At 44.0% G+C, this 14,336-nt stretch overlaps 1 protein-coding gene across 1 annotated transcript in view; it reads left to right on the top strand.

The window, feature by feature from the left end:
- The window catches only part of sorbs2b (sorbin and SH3 domain containing 2b), a 259,709-nt gene that overhangs the window by 93,533 nt on the left and 151,840 nt on the right, over window positions 1-14,336 (top strand). The window contains exon 3 of the mRNA XM_067982104.1: window positions 1,281-1,376. Within this exon, the coding sequence (XP_067838205.1) occupies window positions 1,281-1,376 (96 nt within the window). The remainder of the gene's footprint in view (window positions 1-1,280; window positions 1,377-14,336) is intronic.

The raw sequence follows: 14,336 nt of genomic DNA, 5'->3' as shown, positions 1-14,336 counted from the left end.
ATATCAAAAACATGCTAATGCTCCTATTTTTGTGCCTACACCTATGCGTCCCACACACTTCTAATGTTTCTCTAAACTAAACCCATAATTTCAATGATCAGCAATTCCTATGTTCCTATGAATGATAAAAGGCCAAGGTCCATCTAGTTCTCCTTCTACCATTCTGGTAGTTGCATGATACAACAATAATGGAGTTGTTGATAATCATGGCAATCAATCTCTATCAATTGGTCTATAACAGACCCAGGCATGAGGTGAGGAAAATCCCCAGTGGTGAAAAGCTTTGGAAATCATAGGTCCAAAGTCACCTATTCCTCCTAAGCATGCAACACTTGCCATATGTCATTTCTCAAATTACTGGGCAAAATGAGTTTCACAGACTGACTCAGAAAACATGGTCCAAGGTAAACCTCTTGAAACAAACAGTGACCATCATGGTATTATTAAAGTGCATTGCACTTCTGGTGGCTGGGGTGTCTAACCAAGATGCTTCAGGCATCATGACTGTATGGGGTAGGCTCGATGAACCAGATGGTTTTTTCCTACCCGTCATTTTTGTGTGTTAGTATTAATAAGATCATATGATATCTTGTTTATTCTCTGCCTGTTTTTCCCTCGCTCAGCTTTCAAATCCCTCACTAGAGCATCCGGCCTACTCTCAATGCTGCTCTATCACCAGCTACTCCGAGGAGTGTCGGAGCTGGCTGACAGGCTGTGCAACGATTTCCCCTCTCTTTTTTAAAAAAAAAAGCATTTGAGTCTCACCTGGCCCTTCCCCACAACAGGGTGGCTGAGCTCAGCTGTGAAATTGCAGGCACGTGACACTCAGTGACATAGTAGTTTGCTACTATGTGTCATCATCCCTTCCCATGGGTTCAAATTCTGGGATGCAGGCTTTTAATTATGGGGAATACCTTCCTCTCTGCTCCCAGCCTAGCTTCCCTTTCCCTTCCCCCACCACCCCTCTTTCTCTTTCCTCCCGCCCCCCCCCCCCCCCCCGCCACATGCATCGCACTGCATCTTGGTTCTCCTATTGCTTCGCTGGGCTGAAAGTGGTGGCATGTCTAAAATTGGGAATTGGTAAAAATGTGCTCCTCTCAGATTTGTATTCTATTGATTTGACTGTATGATATTTTAATCTGAGCAGGTTACCTGCATGTGAATGATGTGCATAGTTTGGTTTAGTTGAAATATTCTACCACTGAATGTTGCACTTGCTTGCTCACAATATGCTCTGCCTGATGTGTATGCTCTGCATCTATGTGGTTCTGTGTTTTCAGACAGCGGTGGCTATGCTCGCAAACGTGCTGCTACATCTGTTAAATTAGCCTCTGTGAAGAGAGTGCAAAGTTCTCCCAACTTGTTGCTGGTCGCAGGTATTAACACTAACACTTACACATTAACAAAAATACTAGAGTGCTTCTGCTCAGCTTGGATAAATATGAAACGTGTGATAATATTTGCAACATCGTTAACATCAAGAATTAAAGGGGATTTATTCCTGTGTTTCCTGTATCTCCAGAATACTATATTTTCATTGTTGGTCATTTCATTTTTTAAAAAAACTCTTCTAAATATGAAAAGCATAAGAACATAAATCTCAGCACGCAAACTTCAGATGAGTATTTATATTTTTCTAAATTGCGGGAGGCTCACTCCACTGGCAGAAGTGCGGCACGGTGAAAATCCTGACTACCCTTGGAGTCTGTTGTAAACCCAGTTCCAAATTGCAGGCATAGGTCGCTAACATACTTGGAGCGGGCCACTGGCACCTGTAAAGGCGCAGAAGCGGCTACTGCTCTGACAGAGGCCCAGAAAGCTACAGCAGCACCATGCTGATCTGACCCAGCACAGAAAGCCCGGGAAAGGCCTCCTCAGTCACAGGGCAGGCCCGACTCTGCGACTCCCCACAGAGCTGTTGGGCCATCTCTGGCGGGTAAGTGATCCACTTTCAGATCGATCACCAGCTCCCTCTTGCATTTTGGGGCCTTTGGAAGGCCTATAATAGAACCTGTGCCTGTTCTCAGCAAACTTAGGTTCTCTTTCCACCATCAGGAGGCGGACTGAGTGAATTTCCTGGAGAAGCTTAGCAATTTCCCAGCTGCGCCCTCTGACATACAATCCAGGTTTGGCTCTTCTGGATCTATTTGAGGTCATGAATTTGAGCCAGTTTCAGGTTTGAAGGAACATGCTCCCACAACCCCTTCCACTGGGCCCGATAAATTTAGCAGTAGGCCAGATTGGATGCAGGCCAAGCCACTGCTAAATTGGTATATAGGAACAGGAGTCGGCCATTCAGCCCCTCGTGCCTGCTCCGCCATTTGATAAGATCATGGCTGATCTTTGATCTAACTCCATATACCTGCCTTTGGCCCATATCCCTTAATACCTTTGGTTGCCAAAAAGCTATCTATCTCAGATTTAAATTTAGCAGTTGAGCTAGTATCAATTGCCATTTGCGGAAGAGAGTTCCAAACTTCTACAACCCTTTGTGTGTAGAAATGTTTTCTAATCTCGCTCCTGAAAGGTCTGGCTCTAATTTTTAGACTGTGCCCCCTACTCCTAAAATCCCCAACCAGCGGAAATAGTTTCTTTCTATCCACCCTATCTGTTCCCTTTACTATCTTATAAACTTTGATCAGATCACCCCTTAACCTTCTGAACTTCAGAGAATACAACCCAAATTTGTGTAATCTCTCCTCGTAACTTAACCCTTGAAGTCCAGGTATCATTCTAGTAAACCTATGCTGCACTCCCTCCAAGGCCAATATGTCCTTCCGAAGGTGCGGTGCCCAGAACTGCTCACAGTACTCCAGGTGCGGTCTAACCAGGGTTTTGTATAGCTAAAGCAGTGTGCCAGATTTACACCCGAAAAATGGGCTCATTGCATACCAATCTCTACCCCTGTGTGTTTTTTTCATTTTCTTGGAACATTTTCGTTTATTAGTTATAAAAATATTGGAGATGGAGAGAAAGGCTGTTTGACTGGGCAGGGTAGTTTGAGACGGGAGGTCATGTGATGAAATCTCCATGAATATGTCTGACCAGAGTTGGCAACCCATGATGTGGTTCAAAAATGTAGATGTAAAAGGGACATTCTGTCTCTTTGCAGTTGTGTGCTTTTTTTTTAAATAGGGGAAACATTTCTTCAAAGATGAAACTGGTTCAAACTGATGCCCTCATGAATAGATCCAATAAAGCCAGTCCTGGACAGCTTGCAGTATTTAATTTAGTTAAGTGCATCTCCCCATCAAAAACTAATTACAGTCAAAGCTTAACGCAGACTCCCGGCAAATAGCTGTTTTGTTGTGTCAGTCAGTTTGCTTTAAAAGAATGACCGCTAGGTAACAAGTGCAGCTGAATCCTAAGAAACTCTCAACTATTTGCCATTTCGTTTGATGCTTGCATCAGAATTTTTATAGAAAGCTTATAAAGGGAGAAAAAAAAAGTGGTATACCTCAGTCCATTTAATCACGCATGTTGCAACTGAATCTAATAAAACACCACATTATACAAAATAGGAACTTTACAAAGAATGGTTAGGTGTGCAAGGGATGACTAGCATGGGCTTCAGTAAATATTACCAGCATGCTGAGCAATGAAAACACAAGTAATTGAGCAAGGCTTTATGCTTGATTCAGGCTTATACAGTTCTGTGTTCTGCTGGATCAGGAATTCTATGTAATGGTGCTTGGAATTATGCTTGGATCAGACATATATTTAACTGTACTTCTGCAAGCCACACAAAGAGACATTAAGGTCTATTCCAACTGATAATGTTCTAAAATGCACATTTCTTAAAACAACAGCTAATAAGAGCAAAACCATGTAACTGCATCAAGACTGTTGCTTGCACCTGAAATATTAAGGATTTTAATATGTAGCTGGAGCCATGCCTAGTGAGGTTTCTTTACTACAGCATTGACTGAAGTGCAGTTTACAAGAAAGTAATGCCTGGAAATTATGCTCTGATTGCCTGTGCTATTCATGTGTTAGAGACCAGTAATATTCGATATCCAGAATATTGCCCAGTTAGCGCATAGTTTTTGTATCATGCCAAATAACTGTTTAGAGGAAGTGGCTTGCGTGTACCATAGCAATGAAGATGTGCTTAAAGCGTACAAAGGTAATTATTGCCAGTATATTTTATTTATTTATATATATATATATATATATATATATATATATATATAAATAAATAAAATATATATATATATATATATATATTCACATATCCATTTCATCACCAAGACCGCCTACTTCCACCTCCATAACAACACGTGCTTCCGTCCCTGCCTCAGCTCATCTGCTGCTGAAACTCTCATTCATGCCTTTGCTACCTCTACACTTGACTATTCCAAGGTTGACCTCAAATGGGGTCAGGGACTTGAACTGCTCTGGACTCCCAGTGCTCTTGCCATTATCTGTCATCATGTCCTGCAAGCAGTAAATTAGTATTGATGAACTGCAAATGCATAGAGCCTTGGCAATGTCATGCAATTTCATGGGGATACTGCGTGCTACAAGGACATAGGAATTGCTAGAAGGAAAAAGACCAAGGTCCATCTAGTTCGCCTTCTACCATCCTGGTAGATGCATGATGTAATGATAATGGAGTTGTTGACTAATCATGGCATCACCCCACTAGGTAGATTTTCAAGGATTCTTTGTGTGAACTGCTTTAAAGAATTGTTGTTGCATGTTTGGTTGGCATATGCACTTGTTCACTTAATTTTTCCTGTACAGATCATGCTAAGCATTCATTGCCCTGGTTCTTACATGCCTATACTTTAATAGTTAATCCCTTGCGTGTTAGCATGGTTCAGCAGAACAGCATTCAAAGATTCTCAGAACAGACTTTTTTTATCTATTTGTGGCAGGTACTTGTCATGCACAACAACATTTCTCCCTCACCTAAGCAAGCTTCTTCAGGTCTGACATCTTCTTCCTACTTGTATCCTTCCACTTTTTATGGGTTCAAGAGGCAGCCTTGAATCCTTTCTGCTATTTTCCCCCCTGCCTGCTACACCAGTGGGAAGTGGAAAGGTTTGGCTATCCCTGCTGTGAACTGTTGGAAGGAAACCCTTCCATTGTCTAGTTATCGAGCCTGCTGTTTCTTGTAACCTCCGCTGCATACCAAAATTACAAAGTAAACAGCTGCTTAGTACTGCTAACGGGCTCTGGCCCTCATGACTGAGCCTGCTGCTCCATTGGATGGGCTGCTGTGCGAGTATTTTAGCGCATGTTGTAGCGCAGTTCCACAAAACAGTAAATGTCTGGACTTATCTTTGGTCACATTTCAATATCCCCAAGTCACATTGTCACTAAAATGGTCTCAGCTGTCCCTTCCCCTTCAATGGATATGTATGTGGAGTGCTTTTTACACTGAAGGATGTCCTTCAGATTTCTTTTTTCTTTTCAGCTGCTTTCTCCCATTTGTTTGGTTAGCATCTATCTTGACTATGTCACCGAAATGACAAAGAAGAATTGTGCAGTAACTTAGTGCCAAATAACTGCACTTTCCAGACATATTTTCCACCCCATTTACTCTCCCCATTAGCTGTACAGCCAGGTAGTCGAACTCAATTAAGCTGTATCCTACAGTGCATGCAGTTAGTGTGCTGAACTCTGTAATTTCTGCCAACTCTGCATGGGTAAAATCATGGAAGATATTTCACAAATTCTGGTGTCAAGGATGGACCTTCTGCTCTTTACTGCTTCTAGTGTTTGAAAGCCAACAAAGGCATCAGGCTATAGTTTTTTTTTAATTCTCCCCTTCCACGAAGGAGCTAACTCAAGCTGAAAATATAATTTTACGAGGGACTGCTACCCCTTCCGGATTGCTGTTATTCCTACGTGAGTTTTGACAGTGAGGTTGAACAGGTGCTAGCCCCGTTCTTTAAATCCAACATCTACAAACATGCACTTTTCAGCAGCGGTTACTGATCAGGAGTAGGTGCCCTGGCTATAGTTTCTGCCCCGTCCCCCAGTCCAAGGATGCGGAGTCCAATCCTTGCATCCTTACTGCTGCTCTGGCTGAGATGAGCTAAATTGTTACTGACCAGGGACTGAGCCTGGGGCGACAGGTCATCTCTCGCTATTCACCTGTAAAGGGCTTATCGTAGCACTTGTGAAAACCACATACTATGTATCAGCTGTCACAAAAGTAGTTACAGGAAGTTTCTCTGGTGACATTAAGCCCATTACAAGAAGTGCTATGTTCCATAGAAGCATCAATATTATATGAGTGAATCAAGCAGCATAGAATCAGAAATTATATCCACAGATTCTGTTTCCATTGCAGGATGTCAATAAAGTACATTAATGTAACCAAGTCCTCCTAGCCTTTTTTTTTCAGATGAGGCATTAAACTCAGATCCCATCGGCCTTCTCAGGTGGACGTAAAAGATCCCATTTGATGAGGAGCAGCGCAATCCTTCCAGTGTCCTGGCCAACATTTCTCTCTGAACCAGTATCACAAAAGCAAATTATCTGGTCATGTATCTCACAATGGGACCTTGGTGTACGTAGGTTGGTTGCACACTAAGTCTCTGACTCTGCTCTGCTACTCAGTTGCTTCAAGTTTTAAGGTAACTTTTTCTAGCCTACAGCCCATCCCCCACTCGCTGGTCTTGCCCGCTGAGCTTCTGACTGTACGTTAATGTTGGAACTGCTGGTTTCTCAGCTTTATTTTGCTGCTGTGTAGGTCCTGGATAGAAGTCCATTTCTTTGCTGCATCTAGACCGTCAAGTGACCTCCAACGTCGCTGCCCTTTCTACAGACTTGGCCCTCTCGATTCTAGTATCTGACCTGCTCTTGCATCCTCAGTTTTTTACTCGTATGCTGGGAATGTTTCACTTTATGCTGAAGTAGCTCTGATCTGTTCCTGCTGGTTCCCATCATACTCTGGACTCTGCTGCACCGCTGCTGCCTTTGCTCTGCTGCCTTCCGCCTGCTTCCCGTTGCTGCTGATTCCATTCATTCCTCCGCTGATATACTGGACCTGTTGGTGTGCACTCCAGTCACTTAGGCCACTACTCACCTCCGCTGGACAGATGGATCAATCCAATGCTGGTGCATGGTCGATTTCTCCTCTGCTTTCCATTTCTCATAGGAAAACCTGTAACTGATATTCTGCCCCTCACACAGCTCCTGGACTCACTCACCCTCCACACCTGCCTCCGAACCTGGAAATTAGTTTGTTGGTGCACCAAGCTGACTCCACCCTATCCAAAAGTCACATGATATCCTCTGTGACTGTGATGCACTGTCCCTCCTCATCCTTCTTGGCATCGCTGCAGACTTTGATGTGGTCAACCACACCATCCTCCTCCAACTCCTCTCTCCTCCATTGGCCAGCTAAGTTGGACTGCACTTGCCTGGTTCCACTCTTACCTATCCAATCATGGCCATGGAATCTCCGACAATGGTTTCTCTTCCCACCCCCGCACTGTTATATCTGGAATGCCCCAAGGATCCAGCATTGGCCCCCTCCTCTTTCTCCTCTACACGCTGCCCCTCGGTAACATCATCTGAAGACGTGACGTCAGGTTCCACACGTGCACTGACTATGTCCAGCTCTACCTCACCACCACCTCTCTCGACCTCTCTACAGCCTCTGTGTTGTCAGCCTGATTGTCTGACATCCAGTCCTGGATGAACCTCAATTTCCTCTAGTTAAACATTGGGATTACCAAAGTCATTGCCTTTGGCTCCTGCCACAAACTCTGCTCCCTCACTACTGATTCCATCTCCCTACCACTGTCTGAAGCTGAACCAGATTGTTTGCAGCCTCAGCATCCTATTTGAACTTGAGCTGAGCTTCTGACCCTATAATCTTACTTCCATCTCCGTAATATCGCCCGTCTCTGCCCCTACCTTAGCACATCTGCTGCTAAAACCCTCAACCATGCTTTTGTTACCTCCAGAATCGACTATTCCAATGCTCTCCTGGCCGGCCTCCCATATTCCACCCTCCGTACACTTGAACGTATCTAAAACTCTGAAGTCCATCTCCCACTCACCCATCACCCTTGTGCTCACTGACCTACATTGGTTCTTGGTCCATCAACGCCTCACATTTAAAATTCTCATCCTCATGTTCAGATCCCTCCATGGCCTCTCCCCTTCCTATCTCTGTAACTTACTACAACCCTTCAGAACTCAATGTTCCTCCAACTCTGGCCTCTTGTGCATCTCCCAATCCCTTCGCCCCACTATTGGCAACTGTGCATTCAGCCGCCTAGGCCCTAAGCTCTGGAGTTCCCTATATCTCTCTACCTCTCCCAGTTTTAAGACCCTCCTTAAAATTTACTTCTTTGACTAAGCTTTTAGTCACCCCTCCTGATATCTCTTTTGGTTCGGTATCAGTTTTTGTCCGATTCCGCTCCTGTGAAGCGTCTTCAGACGTTTTACTTCGTTAAAGGTGCTATGTAAATGAAAGTTGCTGTAATCAGGAGATGCTCTCTCTAGTGCTGCGGTCACAGTTTCACATAATTCGTGGGGAAGAGATTTCCTCTGTCCACTATATTCAGCTAAACTGTAAATGCTTTCACTTTATAAATGATTTTGCTACAGGCAGTACACAAAATAATACTGTGAAATGCATGCCACAAGGGTATTTAGTAATTCCTATCTTTATAATAATGTTTCTGCTCTAATGATGAGTGTAACATCCTGTGTGGCAAAACAATAATTCAGACTACACTCATAACTGAAATTAGAACAGGCATTTCATTATTGCATTCCCTGATTATCACATCTGATAAACTGCGTATCTGTGTTATGTCTTTCAGTGAAATGTTCTGATATACGTCCTTCATTAAACAAGCAGCCACATCCAATGCACAATATAACGTTCCCTCACAATCCCTTCTCTAGTGTGGGTTCCTCCTTCTGATAAAACTTATATTGGTTTAATAATTAATATAGAAGGCATTTTTAACATTTGCCATTTTTTTTCTTCCAATTGGTTCTCTACAAAATTGGTGCTCTACCTGGAAAACAAGCACAATGAGGATCAGTTTTCCCCACCCCCGTATGTCTGATTGATTGATTATTATAGCAGAAGTAACAGATAGCCTAGAGTTATTAGAGCTGAATGCCAGAGAAGAGGTGAGAGTAACTTTTTAAAAATTCATTCATGGGATGTGTGCGTCGCTGGCAAGGCCGGCATTTATTGCCCATCCCTAATTGCCCTTGAGAAGGTGGTGGTGAGCCGCCTCCTTGAACCGCTGCAGTCCGTGTGGTGAAGGTTCTCCCACAGTGCTGTTAGGTAGGGACTTCCAGGATTTTGACCCAGCGACAATGAAGGAACGGCGATATATTTCCAAGTTGGGATAGTGTGTGACTTGGAGGGGAACGTGCAGGTGGCGTTGTTCCCATGTGCCTGCTGCTCTTGTCCTTCTAGGTGGTAGAGGTCGCGGGTTTGGGAGGTGCTGTCGAAGAAGCCTTGACGAGTTGCTGCAATGCATCCTGTAGATGGTGCACTCTGCAGCCATGGTGCGCCGGTGGTGAAGGGAGTGAATGTTTAGGGTGGTGAATGGGGTGCCAATCAAGCGGGCTGCTTTGTCCTGGATGGTGTCGAGCTTCTTGAGTGTTGTTGGAGCTGCACTCATCCAGGTAAGAGGAGAGTATTCCATCACACTCCTGACTTGTGCCTTGTAGATGGTGGAAAGGCTTTGGGGAGTCAGGAGGTGCATCACTCGCCACAGAGTACCCAGCCTCTAACCTGCTCTTGTAGCCACAGTATTTATATGGCTGGTCCAGTTATGTTTCTGGTCAATGGTGACCCCCAGGAGGTTGATGGTGGGGGATTTGGCGAAGGTAATGCTGTTGAATGTCAAGGGGAGGTGGTTGGACTCTCTCTTGTTGGAGATGGTCATTGCCTGGCATTTGTCTGGCGTGAATGTTGTCCAGGTCTTGCTGCATGCGGGCACAGACTGCTTCATTATCTGGGGGGTTGTAAATGGAACTGAACACTGTGCAATCATCAGCGAACATCCCCATTTCTGACCTTATGATGGAGGGAAGGTCATTGATGAAGCAGCTGAAGATGGTTGGGCCTAGGACACTGTCCTGAGGAACTCCTGCAGCAATGTCCTAAGGCTGAGATGATTGGTCTCCACAACCACTACCATCTTCCTTTGTGTTAGACATGACTTCAGCCACTGGAGAGTTTTCCCCTGATTCCCAAAGAAGCATTCGATTCAATATGGGACCAATTTCACTAGCAGTACTGAGGTCAGTGAAGTCCAGTGGCTAAACTTATATATGATACAGGGAAGATGGTTACGATTGTTGGATGCCGGTCATCACAGCCTCAGGACATAAATGCAGGAAATCATCATAGAAGCATCCTCTGCCCAACCATCTTCAGCTACTTCATCAATCTCCTTTTCTCCATTGTAAAGTCAAGAATGGGGTAGTTCACTGACAATTCTACAGTGTTCAGCTCCATTCACAACTCCTTCCATAATTAAGCAGCCCATGCTAGCCTTTGAATGACCTAAATAACATTCAAGCCTGGGCTGATAAGGGGCAGGTAACATTTATGTCACATAATTGCCAGGTAAAGACCATCTCAAACAAGAGAAAGTCCAGTCAACTTCTCTTCACTTCACTTTCAACTGCATCACCATCGCCAAGTCCCTTTCCAATTTGGAACGCCTACTTCTACCTCCATAATATTGCCCATCTCCGCCCCTGACTCAACTCATCTACTGTTAAAATCCTCACCCATGCCTTTGTTACCTCTAGACTTGACTATTCCAATGCTCTCTTGCCCCCCCCCCCCCCGGCCGGATCCTAACTCTCAGCAAGTCCTGTTCACCCATCACCCCTGTGTTCATTGACCTACATTGGCTCCTGGTCCGAGAACGCCTCGATTTTAAAATTCTCATACTTGTTTTCAAATCTCTCCATGGCCTCGCCCCTCTCCATCTCTGTAACCTCCTCCCGCCCTACAACCTCCTAGTTCTTGCCTCTTGCACATCCCTGATTTTAATCGCTCCACCATTGGCAGCCGTGCCATCAGCTACCTAGACCCTAAGCTCTGGAATTCTCTCCCTAAACCTCTCCACCTCTCTACCTCTCTCTCCTCCTTTAAGACACTCATTAAAACCTAACTCTTTGACCAAGCTTTTGGTCACCTGTCCTAATATCTCCTTATGTGGCTTGGTTTTAAATTTTGCTTGAAAGTCGCTCCTGCGAAGCGCCTTGGGACGTTTTACTACAGTAAAGGCACTATATAAATGCAAGTTGTTGTTGTCACCATTGACCAGAAGCTTAACTATTAGAGGGTATTCTGAGAGACAGGATCTACAGGTATTTGGAGAGGCAGGGACTGATTAGGAACAGTCAGCATGGTTTTGTGAGAGGAAAATCATGTCTCACGAATTTGATTGAGTTTTTTGAAGGGGTAACCAAGAAGATAGATGAGGGCTGTGCAGTAGACGTGGTCTACATGGACTTTAGCAAAGCCTTTGACAAGGTACCGCATGGTAGGTTGTTACATAAGGTTAAATCTCACGGGATCCAAGGTGAGGTAGCCAATTGGATACAAAATTGGATTGACGACAGAAGACAGAGGGTGGTTGTAGAGGGTTGTTTTTCAAACTGGAGGCCTGTGACCAGCGGTGTGCCTCAGGGATCGGTGCTGGGTCCGCTGTTATTTGTTATTTATATTAATGATTTGGATGAGAATTTAGGAGGCATGGTTAGTAAGTTTGCAGATGACACCAAGATTGGTGGCATTGTGGACAGTGAAGAAGGTTATCTAGGATTGCAACGGGATCTTGATAAATTGGGCCGGTGGGCCAATGAATGGCAGATGGAGTTTAATTTAGATAAATGTGAGGTGATGCATTTTGGTAGATCGAATCGGGCCAGGACCTACTCCGTTAATGGTAGGGCGTTGGGGAGAGTTATAGAACAAAGAGATCTAGGAGTACAGGTTCATAGCTCCTTGAAAGTGGAGTCACAGGTGGATAGGGTGGTGAAGAAGGCATTCAGCATGCTTCGTTTCATTGGTCAGAACATTGAATACAGGAGTTGGGATGTCTTGTTGAAGTTGTACAAGACATTAGTAAGGCCACACTTGGAATACTGTGTACAGTTCTGGTCACCCTATTATAGAAAGGATATTATTAAACTAGAAAGAGTGCAGAAAAGATTTACTGGGATGCTACCGGGACTTGATGGTTTGACTTATAGGGAGAGGTTGGATAGACTGAGACTTTTTTCCCTGGAGAGTAGGAGGTTTAGGGGTGATCTTATAGAAGTCTATAAAATAATGAGGGGCATAGATAAGGTAGATAGTCAAAATCTTTTCCCAAAGGTAGGGGAGTCTATAACGAGGGGGCATAGATTTAAGGTGAGAGGGGAGAGATACAAAAGGGTCCAGAGGGGCAATTTTTTCACTCAAAGGGTGGTGAGTGTCTGGAACGAGCTGCCAGAGGCAGTAGTAGAGGCGGGTACAATTTTGTCTTTTAAAAAGCAATTGGACAGTTACATGGGTAAGATGGGTATAGAGGGATATGGGCCTAGTGCAGGCAGTTGGGACTAGCTTAGTGGTATAAACTGGGCGACATGGACATGTTGGGCCGAAGGGCCTGTTTCCATGTTGTAACTTCTATGATTCTATGATTCTATACCCAGCAATATCAAAACTGTGGCTGCAAGATCAGGGCAGGAATTGAGTATTCTCCAACGAGTTGCTCACCTCCTGACCTCTCAAAGTCCATCAACCATCTACCAGGCTCAATTCACTCGCCTGGATCACAATAATCACAAGGACTGCAGTGCTTTAAGGAGCAAGCCCACCACCACCTTCTCAGGGCAACTAGCAAGAGGCAATAAATGTGGCCTTAGAAGTGTTGCTCACAACCCAAGAACAAGTGATTTTTAAAAAAAAATATGGACCATGAGAGTAAAGCTGGAGTAAGCTTGAACAGCCATCTGAACCCTCAGATTAAAGCAGATCGAATAACTCCTTTTGGAAGTACGTTTGTACCAGTCACCCTCCAATACATTGCTCAAAATGCTGGATGCCATTCCTGTCTGTCCTGAATTAACTGACCTCAGTTAGGATGGAGCAATTAGTGACAGCACCCAAGTCAAGGTTTCCACTTCTGATCGCCATACAGTGGCTCCTGCTGTGAAGTGTGCACATGTAGATATTAAGTGATTAGACTTAACTGTGATTCCCCCCTGTTGGGGAATAACAGACAAACTCATTACATAAACTGTGAAGAATAGTCTCTCAGACAAGGGACTGGAGGGCAGCCCGCTCCCTCGGAACTGAACCCCAAAACTGTACAGGCAAAACTCAGCATGTTCCAGGGAAAGAAAGGGGAGAAAATTGTAGGAAAAAAAATGGCAAATGTTTTTTTTAAAAAATGATCAAAATAAATATAAATAAGCAAATAGAAGAAAATGATATGGGACATTTATGGTGACGTGGCACTCGTAAAGAATGACATCTCTAGATTTCCAAAGTATATCTGATAGACTGCCATTAGTGTGGATTGGTATTAATGACTGAACGCATCTAACTGATATGACGGAATGTGATGGATTTAAAGTGACACACCCTTGGTACCATCCCTCCTGCTACTACTGTATGCAGTTCCTAAAATCTACCAATCTGCAACCCAATACAAATGGAAACAGATGGGGACATGGTGTGGCAACATTATGGTGCTTCAACTCACCGCCACTGAACAGTATAACCCTCACAATTACCCACGTGGTGAATGCCTGGTTTGGCTGGGCCAGAAAGGGAGTAGAGGCTCGGCAATTCTCCACGGAGACAAAGGAAAGCACAGAAGCAAGTTTTACTGGGCACTCTGCTGCACTCCTAAATATCTAACTCCAAAGCAACATTAGTAAAACCCTGGTAGTAAGTTCCTTCCCCAATCTCTCCACTGTTGACTGGCAGCTAACTCAAGAAGGCCTGAACACAGAGGTAGAAAATAAATATTGAAAGAGAAACATGAAACTGTGGCTTAAACAATGAACTATTTTGTTACATATGTGAAAGTCGATAATTTTTAAAGAAGCTAACTTCAGTTGAGCTTCACTTTATGGCATCATCTACATAGATACCTGGAGATTAATCACAATGTTGTATCAATTAACTCCAATATCAAATCTTATTTGGTTACAAACTTCCCAAATTGCATCTGTGCTGTAGACTTGGAGACTGCAATGACTTAGTACTAGCTCTTGATTGATGATTCAGTTGCAGCAAGTGATATAATTATGAGTTGATCAATATCAGTAAATATTTTATTGGTTGATCGTTTTCATTGAGTGCCTATAGTGACTCATAGTTT

Source organism: Heptranchias perlo, chromosome 4 (assembly GCF_035084215.1).
Source record: "Heptranchias perlo isolate sHepPer1 chromosome 4, sHepPer1.hap1, whole genome shotgun sequence".
NCBI lineage: Eukaryota > Metazoa > Chordata > Chondrichthyes > Hexanchiformes > Hexanchidae > Heptranchias > Heptranchias perlo.
This window is presented reverse-complemented; position numbering and strand designations above follow the sequence as displayed.